At 38.6% G+C, this 19,402-nt stretch overlaps 1 protein-coding gene across 3 annotated transcripts in view; it reads right to left on the bottom strand.

Annotated features, from left to right (window-relative positions):
* The window catches only part of IBTK (inhibitor of Bruton tyrosine kinase), a gene marked incomplete at both ends in the record, with an annotated part of 83,776 nt that overhangs the window by 49,043 nt on the left and 15,331 nt on the right, over nt 1–19,402 (bottom strand). For 2 of the 3 annotated variants that reach the window (XM_080700772.1, XM_080700771.1), the window contains 10 exons: nt 762–858; nt 1,317–1,354; nt 1,436–1,518; nt 2,427–2,513; nt 3,815–4,417; nt 5,487–5,661; nt 7,864–8,041; nt 15,509–15,632; nt 17,978–18,158; nt 18,242–18,359. In XM_080700772.1, coding sequence (XP_080556898.1) covers nt 762–858; nt 1,317–1,354; nt 1,436–1,518; nt 2,427–2,513; nt 3,815–4,417; nt 5,487–5,661; nt 7,864–8,041; nt 15,509–15,632; nt 17,978–18,158; nt 18,242–18,359 — 1,684 coding nt within the window. Of the gene's footprint in view, nt 1–761; nt 859–1,316; nt 1,355–1,435; nt 1,519–2,426; nt 2,514–3,814; nt 4,476–5,478; nt 5,662–7,863; nt 8,042–15,508; nt 15,633–17,977; nt 18,159–18,241; nt 18,360–19,402 lie in introns of all 3 variants that reach the window. The other variant, XM_080700770.1, reaches the window with a different exon arrangement.

The following is a 19,402-nucleotide window of genomic DNA, read 5'->3' as shown; positions in this document are numbered from 1 at the left end:
ACAGATCACAGGTTTGAAGCCAACCTCAGCAACTTCCTGAAGATCTCAGCAATTTTGTGAAACTGTTTCCAAATAAAAAATAAAATATAGCTAGGGTTATAGCTTAAAAGTAGAATGCCCTTGAGTTCCATCCACAGCACCACACACAGAATCTGCTTTTTTGAGCATTACTCTGTTGAATTATATTTTCCTACATTACTGTATTTTCTACTAGATTGTAAGTTTCTTGAAGAGTAATATTTTTCTACTTTTTTTTTATCTCCATTATATACCTGGGTCTAAAAAAAACTAATGGTAAAATAATACCAAAGTACACTCAGTATCACTCCAACAAGGACACCGAGTATCTTGCAATTAAACAGGGTATTTTGACTGACAAAGTATATGCAGTCTCTTCATAAGTTTTGAATCGATTCTCAGTCTATTTCTTTTACTTTTGGTGTGAAAGGGGAAATAAGCAAGAAGTAATCTGCATAGAAAATTTGTCAAAACTATATTCTTTGTTGTTAATTCATACATCTCAATCATAGAAGTAGCTGGAAATTGAATTGCTAAAATTAACCTCAACTATTACACAACATACAATTCTTAACAAGAACTTTCCCTTTTTGCTCTTTTATAATTAGTAATCACCACCACTGCTTAACCTAAACCAAACCTCTAATACAGCTTATTTCAAGTAGAGTCAAAATTAAGATTCATGTGGATTTTATTGTCATTCCATTATATCTGAAATATCTAAAATTTCCTGTTATTAATACCTTTTATTACCACAGCTTCATCTGTATAGAGGTAGTCCAAAATAACTTTTAGTATGTCAGAATGTATTGGCATTTCTAGAGCTGCACATCTGGAAGCCTAAGTAAAATAAGATAAAGTAAACTAATTTTAAACAATAAAGTAATATTATGTTCTAATTTGAGTTACTCATACAAAATACTTGGGAAAAGAAGTAACAGAAATAACATCAAAAGCAAAAGAAAATAAAATTTATTAAACAAAGCTATGTTGAGATTTAATACTAAAACATAACATAAAGGAACAAAGAAAAATTCAGAAAATGGAAACACACTAGCATTCCTAATATATTTATAAATAATAGTGGGGAACTTTTAATTTAAGTAGCTTTTTAGCAACAATTTTAACTTCTTAATGCTGTTACTTTCCAGCAGGCTTAAGCATAAATACAGGTTCAAGACAAATAAAAAATTGGGCTAAAATATCAAATGCCAATTCTTAATTTCTTTAGCATATAATTTTCCAAAAATATAAAGAAGTATAGCTATTAGCATAAGTACTTTCTATTTAAATCTTACCTCAATCCATGAGCTACTCAGCATACTATGAAAATATTCTGAAAGGAAAAGGGTGCAGTGTAATTAGAATAATGAAATAATATTAAAACAAATCAGCAGCTAGCAAAAAGTATACATACCAAGTCTAGCACAAAGAACACACTTATGACAGGAAAATTCCTTTCCATCCACTGATTTCATGGTCACATCACACAGAAAAGAACTGCAGGGGAAAAGTTTAATTTAAGCAAGAACAGTTTCATTACATATTCAGCAAATACAATATGCCATAAAATTTGGCTTAACTTTAGTTTTTCTCTTAAAAGTGGCAATCAATTGAAAAAAACCCCAAAACTTGGGTATGCACACAAAGTGTGTGTGTGTATATGTGTGTGTGTGTTACTGGGGACTGAACTCAGGAGTATTTTACCTATGGGGTACACCCCCAGTCTTATTTTACTAATTATAAACAGTGTCTCACAAAGTTGCGGAGGCTGCCCTCAAAACTGGGCTTCTCCTACCTCAGTCTCCCAAATATTGTGATTAGAAGTGTGCACCAGCATGCCCAACTATAAAGATAATATATGAAAAGTAAACTGAGTACAGATAAATATTCAAAAAAGTATATTTTTTCTTTTTCATTTTTATTCCAGGTCAAATGATAATAGTAGTCATGTGATATCATATTTAAAGTTTTTTACTTCACTTATTTGTACAAATTTATAAGGTGCCGGCACAGTCTAGACACTTCCACAAGTTCTCTTTCTCTAAAACTTTTCGACTGTAAATACCTAATATAAAAGTTTTAATAACAGATATATTTACAATCATATATTTCTTCCCAGAAAAAATTATACTAAATGAAATAAGCATAATGATGAAAATACAGTTTAGTTTTGGGGTCAACATCAAATCTTAACTATACCAAGATATAAAACTCGAGCAAGATAAAACTAAAATTAAAATTAAAAAACTCCTCCCTCTACTGCAAAGTAATCAGAAAGAATAAACTCCTTTCATGTCTAAGTGAGCAGTTGTTTTACCTAGCAACTTAATAGTACCCTAATAATTCCACAAATAAAGAAAACCCAATTCTAGAGATGAAAGATTAATCTTCATTTCCTAACTTACCATTTTTTTATATTTAGCTTCAGTTTATTACCAGTTTTCTTGGCAATAACATTAATTTTTTCATTTTCAAATTTGACTCCCTCTAACCTATCAAAAAAGATTAAAAATTAATAAATTAGTGGGCATATTCTCTTACCATGATAAAAACATACAACAAATCTGCTCACATCATAAAAGTATTATTGTCTAGAAAAGTACCTCAACAAACCTTCACTTCAAGATAAAGAAATAAAAACATGTTCAACTTTAATTAGTTCAGAATATATTAAATATTATTAACAATAAATAAATGAAGTCCAAGTCCTTCAGTGTTTTCAAATAAGAAATACGATATATATGACTCTCTTGATCCTAACCACCAACTAAAGTTATACTGCTACAAGCAACATAAATTCTTTTAAAAAAAGAAAATCAAAGAATATGATTTTCAAGTGAGATACTGTGTTTAGGCACTTTACATATATATATATATGTGTATATGACAAAGCTTCACCGACAATATAAGGTGAACATCATTGTGTGTATGTGCGTACTTGCATGTATGTGTATGTGTGTGTTTACTGGTTGAACCCAGAGGATTGTGTGTGTGTATGTGTTTGTTTACTGGTTGAACCCAGAGGATTGAACCCAGAGGAGTTCTACCTCCAAGCTATACTCCCAGCCCTATTTTAATTTTTATTTTAAAACAGGGTTTCAGGCCAGATGTGGTGGCACACACTTGTAATCCCCGTGCTTGGGAGGCAGAGACAGGAGGATCGTGCTGGCTTAAGAGACCCTGTTTCCAAATAAAAATATAAAAAATGGGGCTGGGAGTATAACCCGGAGGTAGAAGGGTTTCCAGGAACCCCAGTACCACCGAAAAAACAAAAACAGGGTCTCACCAAGTTACAGAGGGCCTTGTTAACTTGCTGAGGCTGTCCACGAACCTGCAATCCTCCTGTCTCAGCTTTACAAGTACGGGGATTACAGGTGTACACTACTGCACCCAGTTTGTAGTTTTATGTTTTAAGAAACTAAGGTGCAAAATTAATTCAGAGATTTGCCCCAGCCAGTAATCCAGTAATCACAGAGCTAAGAAGCATATACAGTACAGATCTAACACTAAAGATCTTTCCAGAATACCACACTGCTTCCCGATCCAGATCTCTGTTATCATAGAGGATTGAAATCCACCAATAGCCTTCCTTATCCTTTAATGTTTAAACCAGGGAGTAAGAGTAACACAGCTTTACCAGAAAACAAAGGAAGAACACAGACATGTACCTCTTCCAAAAAGAGGGAGGAGAGGGAAGAAAGGGGCAGGGGCAAGGTAGCAAAGAAAAAGGAAAAATATTTTAATGACCGACTTAATGGCATACATACAAGACAAGTATTAGGAAGTATCATACCTGCTACTCAGATTACTTAGGCCAAATTTCTTTGCAACATTTTGTAACATTTTTACAGGATCATCTTCCCCAACTGTTTTTCCTTTTTTAGAAGACTTGGGTTTGGTTTTCTGCCTTTCACTAATTGTATGAGCTTGATTATTTCTGTAAACTTCAAATGCTGACTTCTGGTTATCATCTTCATGGCAATGTATTTCATTCACTTGAGAATTCAGAGTGCTCTGATATTCTTCTGACTTTTTGATTAAATGTATTCTTGGTTTGAAGCCATGAGTTAAAAAATCACAAGTATCTGTATATATGAATTGTAAAAGATATTCAAACAATTCAGGATGAACTTTCTCTACCACAAAGAGATGGCACCCTGTAGAATCTTCATCTTTACGGTAAACATCTGTAAATTCTAAAGTATTGCCATCTGAAAGAAACAATTTCTGAAAAAAGTCAGAACGCACTGCCAAAATATATTTATGTGCAGGGAAGATTCTATTGCCAACTTGAAATGTCACATCATGGATATTATCCATTTCATCTGTTTCCCTCAACAGTTTGCCAAATTCTTCAAAAAAGGATGATGAGGACACAGCTGGAATTTCATAAAGGCTAGAAGTGAAACAAAAATAATGCTTACTTTTAAGAAAACAGGTAGAAAAAAGCATCCCTAGCAAATTCTCTTCAAAATCAAATATAATACTTATTAAACTAATAAAAGTTAAAATTTGATATTTCCTAAAATATAAGACTATATCACAGTCTCAGACAGTACATCCTTTTTATATTTATATTTTTTCTTTCATGCTAAAATGACAAAAATTAAGTTTTCCTTTGAAAACAATGTCTATTTCTACAAGGAAATGCTCTAACAATGTAAATTCAAATGACTTGTTCATAGAAACTTTTTAACTCATAGAACATATAACTAAAAACACTAAAAAATGAGTAACTAATACATCCTCAAATTTATCTTCTTTTACATATCCTTTATTTTATAAGTGAACAAAAACAAAACAAGGACTAAAGGAATACTTTAGATCCAAGATCAGAGAATAGGTCAGACATTCAAGTAAAAATACTCAGACATGCAATCAGTTTGTAATCCTATTCTTTCAGTGTCACGGGCATGAAACCATACTCTTTCAATCTACATTTCATCTTAACAGGTGGAGGAACAAACTTTCCTGATTTGCCATGGATTGAGGAGTTTCCCAAGAGATAGACTAAGTGCTAAAACTGGGGCACACCTCAGAAAAGCAGTAAAGAAGGTTATTCTACTTCCAACACTACTTCTTTTTCAACAGTACTCTTGATGTTTACTTTAACCTGTCTCTACAAATGTGACTTAGGGCATATGCACTGGAATTCTGTCCTACAGATGGCTCCATACCACCTCTTCTTTGGCCAATAATTATTTGCAAGAGTCAGAAATAATAAAAAAAAGTATACTACACCTTCATATTTTTAATAAGTATCATTAAACAAACTAAAGAAAAAGCTCAACATCTCTAGTATAAAAAGTTCTACATTTGCATTATCCTGGCTACATATTTGTCTAAAAGTCTCTACAGGATTAAGCAATAGTTCTTCAATACGTGTATACCAAGAGCTACTGAAAACAAAAGAAAATCCAGTAACTATTTTTTCTAAAATTGAAATTTAATAAATACAAGCATACCTTGTTTTAGGATCTGACTGCAGGATTGCAAAGTTGCATCCACTTGGATCTGTGCTGACACTAACAGCTCTATGGGCAAAAGTAAGTTTCTCAAGTCGAATTCTTTCATATACACTATTTGTATCAGAGACACAAAACACATCTGATGAGGAATTATTTAGGCTTGATAAAATGTCTGCCAAAAAGAAAATAAACTACCATTAATAAAGGATTTACTGAAACTACTAAAATGATTTAAGAGTAAATGGAATATAAAAACAATCAGACAAATGTGGAAATATCTATCATATATATTAAGTTCTTTTGAAGAAATACATTATCTCCAACACAACAATTTATATCATGTATCTGTGGCATTTTATGGGAATTTAGGATGGGCTGATTCTCAATTATTCATGATTTCATCTCTTTTAACAAACACGTCTTCCATATTGCAACCAAAGTTTGTTCTAAAAGGCAAATTTATTAATGTAAGTTTTTAAAATTCAAAATAAAAATGCATAAAAACTTAGTGTCTTCATAATCTACCTCTTAATTTACTCCTTCCCTTTTTCTTCCCTTTCTTGCATTTATTCAAAAATATCTGAATGACTATATTGTGCTGTGATATAGTGATCATCAGTCTGTCATGATACAGTAATGAACAAGATACATTAGTATACAATCTACAAAGGAAAAGAGACATTAAACAAATGACTGTTATTATCACAAGTAAAACCAAGGCTATGAAAGCAAAGTAGATAATGTTTCTACAAAGACATGAAATTTGCATGTAAAGAAATAATTCTGAGCAGGGCGTGGTGGCGCACACTTGTAATCCCGGCAGAGACAGGAGGATTGCACAAGTTCGAAGCCAGCCTTGCTGGCTTAAGAGACCCTGTTTCCAAATAAAAATATAAAAATAGGTCTGGGAGTGTAGCCCAGAGGTAGAAGGGTTTCCAGGAACCCCAGTACCACACACACACACACACACACACACACACACACAAAAAAAAAAAAAAAAAAAAAAAAAAAAGAAGAAAGAACGAAAGAATTCTATCATGTGAAGAAGTTTTAAACAAAGGATACAAAGACTCTATATGATTTTAAGCCCAGAAAAAGAATAAACAATAGAGACTGAGGTAATAGCAATCAATCTAGAGAAAAGATTTTAAAAACACTTAAGACAAGTAACAAAATCTGATGATTGATGAGATGTAGAACAGAGAGAATATGGAGTATCAAAGATAACCATTAAATAAAATAGAAAAACATAAGAAGCAGATGGGGAAAGTATATGGTATGACTTCAGATCCCTAAATATGAATAAGATATAATTCTAAAAATTTCCAACATTCTAAAGTCAAACCTATGTTATGGTGACTCTCAAATTCACTCTATTTCTGTCTCAGGGGGCTTTATTAACCTTCCCCCAACACTTGGGTTATTCCCATTTCTAGGCTATCAAAAAATCATTGTGTATAATAGTATCAGTCTCAGTAAACTGTAAATATATATATATATGTCTATTGCTCCTATAAGGTATGAGTGCCCAAGAACAGGGACTCATTAACCCTGTTTTATGCATCTTTAAAAGCTCATTAAAAGCTTGTCATGGGCAGGGTGTGGTGGTGCATGCTTGTAATCCCAGCATTCCAGAAGCAGAGACTGGAGGATCATGGTTTGCGAAGTTAGTGAGGCCCTTCGCAACTCAGTGAGACCCTGTTTCAAAAATAAAAAGACTAAAAAATAGGGCTGGAAGTGTGCCTTGGAGGTCCAATACCCCCGGGGTTACATCCCCAGTGCGGAGGCCGGGGCAGGGCTCAGCACACACCTTTAATCTCAGCATTTAGGAGGCCAAGACAGGAGGATCTGGGTTCACAACCAGCCTCAGCTACTTAGTGAGGCCCTTTGCAACTCAGTGAAACCGTTTCAAAATAAAGAATAAAAAAACAGGGCCTGAGTGTAACTCAAAAGTAGAATACCCCTGGGTTTCATCTCCTATACTGAAAAAAATATTTTTTTTAAAAAACAATTCAGTATCTAAAATTCACTCATTTGACTTTATTTGACTTTATGACTTTGAAGAACATGTTTGTAATTTTCTAATTAATCATATGTGTTCTTTACATACATTTTAGCATATGTTAATTCATTAATTTAAGTATCACTTAACAAGGCACTAAAATGTGCCAGGAAACAGGCCAGATATTAAAGATACAGTGGAATATTGATGGCCCTTGATGTCACTGAACTTACATTCTAATAGGAGACAGGCATTAAACAAACTAATCACAAATATAAATATAAAAATGTTTATGGGTAAAACCTAGTAATACTTATCAAATTTAAGTTAACTAAAAGGTACTTTTATGTGCTGCCTTTTACATGAACTGACCTTTCTTTTCAGAACTCTTTCGTTTTTCTTCACACCATTTTCCTCTAAATCCTTCCCCATCCTGTGTGACAAATAGAATGTTGCTTCTATTTAAAGCAATATCAGAAATAAAGACCTGGCGTGGATAGGCCCATCGACACTGCTTCAGAGAACTGCTGACTGATCTCCAGCAAAATACCTATAATAAAGTCAAATTACATCAGCATATTAAATAGAGCAACGGAATAAGCAAAATCTGAAATAAAAAATAATTCTGTCAAAAATTAAAGTTCTGCCGGGCGTGGTGGCGCACGCTTGTAATCCCCGCGCTTGGGAGGCAGCGACAGGAGAATCGCGCAGGTTCCAAGCCAGCAGCGCACTCTGGCTTAGGAGACCCTGTTTCCAAATTAAAAAATGTAAAAATAGGTCTGGGAGTGTAGCCCGGAGGTAGAAGGGCTTCTGGGAACCCCAGTACCACCAAAAAAAAAAAAAAAAAAAAAAAAAAATTAAAGTTCTAATTAGCTCATTGATCTCCAAAGTCAATATGATTTTAAAGAACTATGTCTTTTAGGAAAGTACATTAAGCAAACATGAAGCATTAAAAATTATTACAGGCACTCTTCTTAAGAAATAATCTTCAATATTGCTTGAGGTAAATAGATCTTCTACAATGCTAAAAAAAAACAAAATTTTAAAACCAAAACTTAAGATGTCAGGTTTCCTGTAGTCATCTATTTATGAGAAGATGAAGAATCACCCAATAAAAATCCAGTTTGTTCTCAAGAAACAAAAGCAGATATATGCGTAACTCAAATATATAACTGAAACAAAGTTTTAGAGTCAGAAAAAGTTATAGCTAGTACAGTGGTTCCAAATGGTTCTGCAAACCTAGTGGTACTGAAAAGTGAATCAGAGATTACTGCTAAAAGATGGAGGGAATGATGAGAGAGGGGTCAGCCTTCTCTAGCCGGTATTATCCAGAGCAGCAACTCTTTCATATGTTCCTATATAGATGTCCCAAGTATGATTTCATTTGAAAAAAGGAAAACTGTTGATTTTTAAACTCTAAATCCCTTATAATCAAGTTTAAAAAACAAAAGCACAAAACGGCACCTGCCTAGGTCATGCAAAAAAGCTATTTTCATACACAAAATGATTGAGTTCCTTCTTATTAAAATTTTCAGTAGCAGAACTTCTTATACCTATAATAAGCCAGTAGGTGCAATGTTATGATTAAAACAATTTCTAGAATATCAAAATTTTTTATTTGAAAAATATTTTTTAATAATTTATTTTTTAAATTGGTGCATTGTAGTCATATATCAATCACATTGGAGTACAAGACTTGAGAGGATATACAAGCACACATCATCCAATTAGCCCTCCTCCAGCCCCCATCCCATTCCCTTCCCCTCCCTCCATCCCACGCTTCTTTGGTGATTTACTTTGATACATTTGTTTATGTACCTCCAGCATTTTAAAGAGGCTCCATCCTCCAGTATTACATACCCTCTGATTGGTCACATTTGTTGCTTCACTATAGGGCCCTTTCTATAGCTCAACCTCTTCCTGTTGCCCTTTTCCTCCTAGTTATTGCTGATTAAGAAAAGCGTCTGATTTATATTTTCTGTGATATTTCTCTGTGCATGCTGCGTTGCAAGTACCGATCCCACTCTTGATGGTCCCAGTAGTGGCCTGGCTACTCAGTGGACTGATCCAGACCTCGCTGGCTCAAGCAGCGGCCTTGCCTCATGGGAGGCCCCAGTTCTGGTCTCGCTGGCCCCTGCACCGGTCTAACCCCTAAGCTGGCTTTGGTCCCGGCCTTGGAGGCTGCAGGAGTGAACTTGCCTCACGCCAGGCTCCCATGCCGGCCATTGGCCCCTGCACCGGCCTAACCCCTTAGCAGGATTCCAATCCCGACCTCGGAGGCCCCAAGCACCGGCCTAGCCTCACGGCAGGCTCCAATGCCAGCCTCGTTGGCCCCAGCACCAGCCTAACCCTTTGGCAGGTTCCGTTCCTGGCCTAGGAGGCCCCAGCACTGGCCATGTCTCACGGCAGGCTCCGATGGTGGCCTCGCCTCACGGCAGGCTCCGATGCCGGCCTCACTGGCCCCAGCACCGGCCTAACCCCTCAGCAGGCTCTTATCTGGCCTCGGAGGCCCCAGTACCGGCCTTGCCTCAAGGTAGGCTCCGATCCCGGCTTCGGAGGCCTCAGCACCGGCCTTGCCTCACGGCAGGCTCCAATGCCGGCCTCACTGGCCCCAGCTCCTGCCACACCCCTCGGCAGGCTCCAATCCCGGCCTCGGACGCCCCAATACCAGCCTTGCCTCATGGCAGGCTCCGGTGCCGGCCTCACTGGCCCAAGCACCGGCCTAACCCCTCAGCAGGCTCCGATCCTGGCCTCAGAGGCCCCAGCACCGGCCATGCCTCACGGCAGGCTCTGATGCCGGCCTCGCTGGCCCCAGCACTGGCCTAACCCCTTGTCCAGCTCCGATACTGGCCTCGGAGGTCCCAGCATCAGCCATATCTCACGGCAGGCTGCGATGCCGGCCTCAGTGGCTCCAGAACTGGCCTAACCCCTCAGCAGGCTATTATCCTGGCCTTGGAGGCCCCAGCACCGGCCTTGCCTTACGGCAGGCTCCGATGCCGGCCTCGCTGGCCCCAGCACCGGCCTAACCCTTCAGCAGGCTCTTATCCTGGCCTCAGAGGCCCCAGTACCGGCCTTGCCTCAAGGGAGGCTCCGATCCTGGCCTAGGAGGGCCCAGTACCGGCCTTGCCTCATGGCAGGATCTGATGCCAGCCTCACTGGCCCCAGCACCGGCCTAACCCCTCGGCAGGCTCCGATCCCGGCCTAGGAGGCCCCAGCACCGGCCTTGCCTCACGGCAGGCTCCGATGCCCGCCTCGCTGGCCCCAGCACCGGCCTAACCCTCAGCAGGCTCTTATTCCAGCCTCGGAGGCCCCAGTACCGGCCTTGCCTCATGGCAGGCTCTGATGCCGGCCTCACTGGCGCCAGCACCGGCCTAACCCCTCGGCAGGCTCTTATCCTGACCTCGGAGGCCCCAGTATCGGCCTTGCCTCATGGCAGGCTCTGATGCCGGCCTCGCTGGCCCCAGCACTGGCTAACCCCTCAGCAGGCTCCGGTCCCATCCTCGGAGGCCCCGCACCGGCCTTGCCTCACGGCAGGCTCCGATGCCGGCCTCGCTGACCCCAGCACCGGCCTAACCCCTCGGCAGGCTATTATCCTGGCCTCAGAGGCCCCAGTACCGGCCTTGCCTCACGGCAGGCTCCGATGCCAGCCTCACTGGCCCCAGCACCAGCCTAACACCTCAGCAGGTTCCGGACCCGACCTTGGAGGCCCCAGCACCGGCCTTGCCTCACGGCAGGCTCCAATGCCGGCCTCACTGGCCCCAGCATCGGTCTAACCCCTCGGCAGGTTCCAATCCCGGCCACGGAGGCCTCAGTAGTGGCCTTGCATCACAGCAAGTTCCGATGTCAGCCACTGGCCCCGGTGCCCGCCTAACCCCTCAGCAGGTTCCGATCACTGTCTCTGTGGTTATTATTTCAAAGGTTCCAGGTGTAATGTATCAGATCTCTGCCTTCCCTGAGTATTGGCCATTGGCATTGCCACTGCCTCCACCATTTCAAATCCTTCCCAGGCTCTTTTTCCACTCTGAATGTTGTCCAGTGTTCCTAAGCATGCGTCATGGTAGCATTCGACATTTGGTGTAATTTCTCCAAAAAAATAAAGTTGGTAGGATCCGATTTCTGCTTCTCCTGAATACAAGTCTCCACCACCATCGCGGAGAACTCTTTCAACACAGCATTTCTCCTTGGTCTCCGCTAAATTCTCTCCTTACAGGTGATGTTTGAGATTCTTAACAATATAGAGAAATAGCAGTCCTCTTTTACGGCAAATTTTTCCATAAGTTCCAGTGCATTTAGATAAGTTTTGTCTGCATCTCCAGTGTCCTGGCATCCATAACGGCTTTCTTACCTCCTCTCCGATATTTTTCTTTTTCTTTTTCTGTTCTGGGACCGGTTTTTCCAGGGGTCTGGCGTGCTACGCGCAGTTCGGCCTGGGGCCCAGAGTCCCGCGACCCGGGCCCGGCTGGCGTGCCCCGCGCGCGACCCCTGCCCAGAACCCAGCATCTTACTGGGCCCGGTTTCTCCAGGGGTCTATAGAATATCAAAATTTTACAGAACTTTTTAGAGCTCAAAAAACATTATCCTATTTTTATTTATTTTTAATTTTTTTGTTTTTATATGTATCATATTGAAAATGGCATACATTCAGACTGTGCTTGGTTCCCTTCTCCCCACTTTCCCTCACCCTGCAACAATAAGTGTCCAGGTTGACCATGCTACATTCATACTTTTACACATATTAGAAGTAGCTCCTCCATTAATCAACCTCAGCCCTCTTCTTCTCCTACCCTCCATTTCAGCTTTGCTGAGGTGCCTCTCCATTATTTGGAGTCCCTCTGGTATTCCTAATAGTCCCTAGTTTGGGCATATTAGAGAAAACACATGTCCCTTCTCTTTCTGTGGTTGGCTGATCTCACTTAACATAATGTTCTCCAGGTCTTTCCATCTTCTTGCGAATGATATGATTTTGTTCTTTTTTATTGCTGAGTAGAATTCCATTGTGTGTATTTCCCATAATTTTGCAATCCATACATCTGTTGATGGAGACCTAGGTTGGTTCTATAATTTGGCTATTGTAAATTGTGCTGCTATGAACATGGGTATGCATATCTTGCTGTAGTTCTCTGATTTCAACCCCTTTGTAAAGATACCCAGGAGTTAATAGCCAGATCATATGATGGATCCGGACACTTCACACAAAAGAGCTACAAATGGCCAATAGATACATGAGATTCCATCTAACCTCAATCAGAGTGGCAAGCATAAAGAAGTCAAATAACAACATCCTAGCATGTATGTGAGAAAAGAAGAACCCTTTTACACTGCTGGTGGGAGTGCAAGCTAGTTCAGCCACTATGGAGATCAGTGTGGAGATTTCTATTTTTATTTTAAAAGTGAATGGCAAAAAATGATGTGCATTGACCTAGCCATAGTATACAATATTTTCAGTATTACTAATGTAGAATGTACCTATTAAAATATAATTTGTAATTTAAATGTATTTAAAGTTTATTTAAGTTTAAAATGTGTTTACATATTGTATAAACATATATAGCATAAAACATATATATATACTAATTTAAACATATTTTTTCATCTTTTAATATACTTTTATGGGTACACTATAACTCTACATCATAATGAGGTTCAGAGTGATAGAAACATACATGCACACAGCACTTATTGTGATATTTACTTAAAATATATTTCAAGTAAATGGTTTTATTAGCAAATTGTCCTGATATATTTGTACAGGAAACAAAAATTAAAACCCATTTATTTAAAAGAGATAATTTTTTATACTAAGTACATAGAAATATACTATCTTTTATAATAATGTAGATAGTTACAATCTCTGTGCATATATGTAATGTGAGCATTTATGTGAAAATAAGTCTGAGGGAATTTTTCTAATTACTCATCAAATTTATAATTCTACCTGCTTACCCTTTAAGAGTAGTTATGTGTCTTACTGCTTATCTATACAATTCAACATCATTTATCAATACTAAACACACCAAAGAATTCATCAAAAAGTATTTTTTTCAGCCAAGCATGATTGCACACATGTATAATACCAGAACTTTGGAAGCTAAGACATGAGGATCATAGGCTAGCTTCAACAACTTAGTGAGGTCTCTCAGCAACTTAGTGAGATCCTGTTTCCAAAAAAATAAACAACAGGGCTAGAGGTGTATCTCAGAGATGGAATGCTTCTGGGTTCAATCTCTAGAACAAAAATAAAAATGTTTTTTACCTTGAAATGTTAAAGGGCTAAATGAGTGATGTGTGCATGTATGTGTCTACCCTCTTATATCCCACTAAGATGTATGACTTTAATATACCAATAAAAAGTAAAAAAAAAAAAAAAAAATTAAATAAATTACATTTAAATATAGCAATACTATGCAACATTAAATGTTATACTTTCTCAGAAATACTAGCTCCATCCTAATTATAATTAGTACTGGATGTCCAAAAAAACTAGGGAAACAAAATCAACAGAAATCATCACTGCCATGGCAAAATATTTTAACAGAAAAAATATTTATGCTAAGGGATATAGGATCAAAAAAGACATGTATGGGATAAATAAAATACAGTAAAATGTCTTTGTGGTACTTAATATACACATATGGTCATACATAATTTTCTGGCATGTATGTTTATGGTTGATCAATTATCCTCATATTAGAATTCAGTAAGTCTAAATCAAACACTGTTTCAATGCTTATTTTGGGCAGTATTCTTATGCTTTGACTAACCCACTGCACATCCCATTTACTTTTCTTTAATGGTGTTACATATTGTATTTTTTTATCTTTATTTTTGTGGCAATTATTTATTATTATTTTATTTTTGTAATCATACATCACTTTGGAATACAAGACTTGAGAGGATATACAAGCACATATCATCCAATAAGCCCTCATCCAATCCCCATCCCATTCCCTCCCCCTCCCTCGATCCCATGCTTAACTGGTGATTATCTTTGATATAACTGTTTACATACCTCATGAGTTTTAAAGAGATTCCATCCTCCCCATCCCCTCCCTGCTGATTAGTCACCTTCATTGCTTTTCAATAGGGCCCTTTCTACAACTCGACCTCCTCCTGTTACCCCTTTCCTCCTAGTTCTTGTTAATTAGGGGAAGAATCTGGATTTTATTTTCTGTGCTATTTCTCTGTGCATGCCGTATTGCAAGTTCCAATCCCACTTTTGACGGCCCCAGTAGTGGCCTGGCCACCCGGAGGACTCTGATCCCGACCTCGCTGACTCCAGCACCAGCCTTGCCTCATGGAAGGCCCTGATCCTGGCCTCTCTGGCCCCTGCACCGAACTAACCCCTCGGCTGGCTCCTCTCCCAGCCTCAGAGGCCCCAGCACCGGCCTAGCCTCACAACAGGCTCCGATCCCGGCCTTGCTGACCCTGGCACCGGCCTAACCCCTTGGCAGGCTCCTATCCTGGTCTCGCAAGTCCCAGCTCCATCCTTGCCTCACAGCAGTTTCCGATCCCGGCCTCACTCGCCCTGGCACCAGCCTTATCCCTCGGTAGAGTCCGATCCCGGCCTCGTAGGTCCCAGCACCAGACTTGCCTCACGGCAGGCTCCGATCCCAACCTTGCTGGCCCTGGCACCGGCCTAACCCCTCGGCTGGCGCCAATCTCTGCCTCGGAGGCCTTAGTGGCGGCCTTGCCTCACACGGCAGGCTCCAGTCCTGGCCTTGTTGGCCCCGGCACTAACCTCTCCCCTCAGTAGGCTCCGATCCCAGCCTCGAGACCCCAGCACCGGCCACACCTCAAGGCAGGCTCCAATCCCAGCCTCACTGACCCTGGCACCGGCCTAACCCATCGGCAGGCTCTATTCCCAGCCTCGCTGGCTCCGGCACTGGCCTAATGCATCAGCTGGCTCCGATCCCATGGCAAAATTTTTTTACACTCTTAGATATCTTATAACTGTCAACTGAAAATAACATTAATAAACTTATTTTAACATTATTTAAACATAAATAATAATACTCACTCTTCCAGCTCCATCCATTGCAAGAATGCAGATTTTTTCGCCCCCATTTTCTTTCAAATGTTGAGGATCAACCTTGTATTCCATACGACCCCCTGATACAAGAACCTTTTTCAAGTTTAATTGTCTGGGTGGAAAAAAAAACCTCCTAAGTTAATATGTTCTTTAAAATAAACATGGTTAATTATAGAGAAATAACTATTCAAACAATAAGATGATTATTGTAAAAGATGAAATAAAATGAATTGGCCTCTGGTATCCTCATCAGACCCTCCTTTCTATACATTTCCTCTACAAGGTGGTAGTAAGGACTATGGCAAGTCCTTTCCTCTCAGAGTTTTTAATCAGACAAATGATAATACCTGTAGCCCACTTGCTAATGCATAGATTTACTTAGAGTTTAAATAATTTACTTCGAGTTTAAAGATAGTAAGGCTATAACCTCCTGTGTATTTATAGAAAAAAATGCTTAAACTTCAAAATGAAATAGAAATGCTTAATTTCAAATATGGCCAATCCTAAATAGAGGCATCTACAATAAAAATGATCACTATTGCTAATTAATATCTCATCAATTAGCCGGGCATGGTGGCACACGCTTGTAATCCCAGCATTCGGGAGGCTGAGACCAGAGGATCCCGGTTCACGGACAGCCTCAGCTACTTAGTGAGGCCCTCTGCAACTCAGTGAGACCCGGTTTCAAAATAAAGAATAAAAATAGGGCTGGGGGTGTAGCTCCGAGGTCAAATGCCCCTGGGTCCATCCCCAGACCTGCAAAAAAAAAAAAAAAAAAAAAAAAAAAAATCTCATCAATTAGCCACACATTTCATATTTGTATATCTGATGTACACAGTATTGTATGAAACCTGCCTGCTGCTACTCCAATGATTGTCCTCCCTTTCAGATGGTTTACCTGCATTAAAGAAAAAAAAAATTCTTTTCAAGATAACTATGCCAGAACTTAATCTGTAACAAAAAGATTTTCTTAGTGAAAACTTGGAATATATTTGTGTAACTTAATGTTACAAGGGCAGATTTTATAAATGTTAACTGAAAGTACAACCTAATATCCCAAAATCACCTCCTGATCAGAAAAAAAAATCCTATTTAGTCAGTTCTAAGAAACATGTGTACTTATTATAAATGAAGTATGACTTAAAATTAATGTCAAAAGTAACTTCTATTTGTTATAACAGAGAAGATAAATTATGACAAACTGATTTTCTGCTTATATGCTAACTTCAAGGGTTGTATCTATATATGTACTACTTCTTTCACAAGAGCGAAAGCATATTTTGTTGTATTTAAATTTAAATCCCAGACTGCCTTAAAGATAAGATAGCTATTACCTAGACTATGTGTCCACAACTGCTTCCACTAGTTGACCTATATTCTTCCTAGTATCGTATATTTGTGCAAAAACCTATTTCTGAACCTGCATTTATGACTATTATTATATAGTGAGATATCTAAACTTATAAAATATTAGTCTAAAAAGAAAAATGTTTTTATAAAAGTTTAATACTCTGAAATGACACAATGAATATGAGTAGCAAAATGCTGCTACTGAGTAAGATATGAATTAATCAATTATAAAAAACTGAAATGTATAAATATAGGATTTTGCATTTATTATTTTTAAGCACTTGCACCTTATGCCACTCAAAATGATATCACAGTTAAACATAAACAAAAGACAGAGAACTCCAATTGGCAGATGTATCCATATTTAAAATTTTATGATTGTTCTTAGTTTCAGATTATAAAATCAGCCAGCTTCAGCTATTTAGTGAGGTCTTCTCTAACTTAATGAGACCCTGTTTATAATTATAAAATAGGGGTGAGGGTATAGCTCAAACATAGAATGACCCTAGGTTCAATCCTTAGTACCCCCCAAAAAATAAAAATAAATGTATAATACATAAAAGACTACAGATGTAACAGCACACACCTGTAATCCCGGTACTTGGGAGGATGACACAGGAGGATTGCAAGTTTGAGGCCAGCCACAACTATTTTGTCCTCAACAACTTAGACCCTATTTCAAAATAAAAAAAATGTAGGGTGGAGGTATCACTCTGAGATAAAACGCTCTGGGTTCAATCCCAGTACCACAATTTTTTTAAATAAGAAGACTACAAATGAACCAATGGTAATAGTAGAACATGCCAAGAATTATGATTAATCTAGTTCTGTGTACCAGATGCATAAAAGAAAAAAATGACATTTAGTCATATTTAATCAGACATTAAAAATAACTTAGAAATACTGTCTTACAACATACAAAAAAGTTTACATATAGTTTACACAGGATCTTTACCAAAAGACAAAGATCATTAAAGGGAAAAATTCCTGACTTTTCTTCCTATTTAATTTTTTCCACTTAAATTTACAGAGCAGAGCATAAAGCTGAAATTTGGATATTTGCAGGTGGATTTAAACTATTATTAGTTATATTTCATTTACACATACTTAGATGCTATCTTTTTGCACTGATAGTCTGCAAGTAAGTAAATATCTCCCCTCGTGGTAACACAGACTGTGGCCCCGTCACTTGCAGCAACCAAAGAGAGAGCGACGTCCTTATGATGAAGCGCAGAGACCTGGCGAGGAGTGGTGACACACTTTTCTCCATTGGGATCTAGTAAATAACCTAAAAAATTACACCAATAAATCACGGAGTATCTTCTTAAGTCCCCAGTTATTTTTCAGACATTGTCATAAGATATTTCTTACCCAGTTGTCCACCATTTAGTCCCATTGTGTAAACAGCTTCTCTAGTCCACAGCACTGTATGAAACCTGCCTGCTGCTACTCCAATGACTGTCCTGCCTTTCAGGCATTTTGACTGCATCTACTCAGAAAGACAAATGAGACTGCAGTTTACCACCTGGACCCAGTAAACCTGGGAAGCAAGTTATATTGCATATATATTGCTGCTATCATCCTCTCAAATGTTATTAGCAGTCACTGCTAACAGACTCACTCTGAGACTCAAACTCTTCTCATAACACAGTTTTAACACAGAAAACTGACATGGTACAAAAACCAAATCATTACACTTTTGACTTTTTTTAAACAAGCAATAAGCAAAATAAGCATTCACAGAAAATACAGTACTTTTTTTTCTTTTGGTACTGGAGATTGAACCCATAGGTATTCTCCCAACAGTGGCAATACTGACATTTGGAGCCAGATAGGTCTTTGTTGTAAAGAATCATCTTATGCATATAGAATGTTTAGGTGCATCTCCAGATTGTACCTACCATCTTGTGTGTAGCACCACCACTGTTATAATAAGTAAAAACATCAGAAAGTGTCAGCTGCTGCTCCCAGTTAAGAATACTAGAAGCCGGGCGTGGTGGCGCATGCTTGTAATCCCAGCATTCTGGAGGCTGAGATCAGAGGATAGCGGTTCACAGACAGCCTCAGCTACTTAGTGAGGCCCTCTGCATCTTAGTGAGACCCTGTTTCAAAATAAAGAATAAAAAATAGGGCAGGGGGTATAGCTCAGAGGTCGAATGCCCCTGGGTTCCATCCCCAGATCTGCGTGCGCGCGCACACACACACACACACAAAGAATACTAGATGTATCCTTAAAACCCAGAGCTTTAAGGTTGTCATACAATGATAAAAATGGGAATAAAATCTATTTGCATTCCTAAAGAAGTCTATTAAAGCTATTGCCATTGCTAAGTCTACTAAATAGCCACAAATACCACAGGTGGTTAGAGAAATTGGATCTTATAAAAATAGCAGATTGAAGACTACCTCTAAATATTTGGGGATAATTCCTACTGATTCATTAGTCATCTAGAGAGAAAGCTGTTGGACTTACTTAACAAAATGTGATTGCCTAATAATTTTTAATCCAGAGGGTTAAGTCAGTAAAGATAT

This window comes from Muscardinus avellanarius, assembly GCF_963383645.1.
Source record: "Muscardinus avellanarius genome assembly, chromosome: 8".
Lineage (NCBI taxonomy): Eukaryota > Metazoa > Chordata > Mammalia > Rodentia > Gliridae > Muscardinus > Muscardinus avellanarius.
This window is presented reverse-complemented; position numbering and strand designations above follow the sequence as displayed.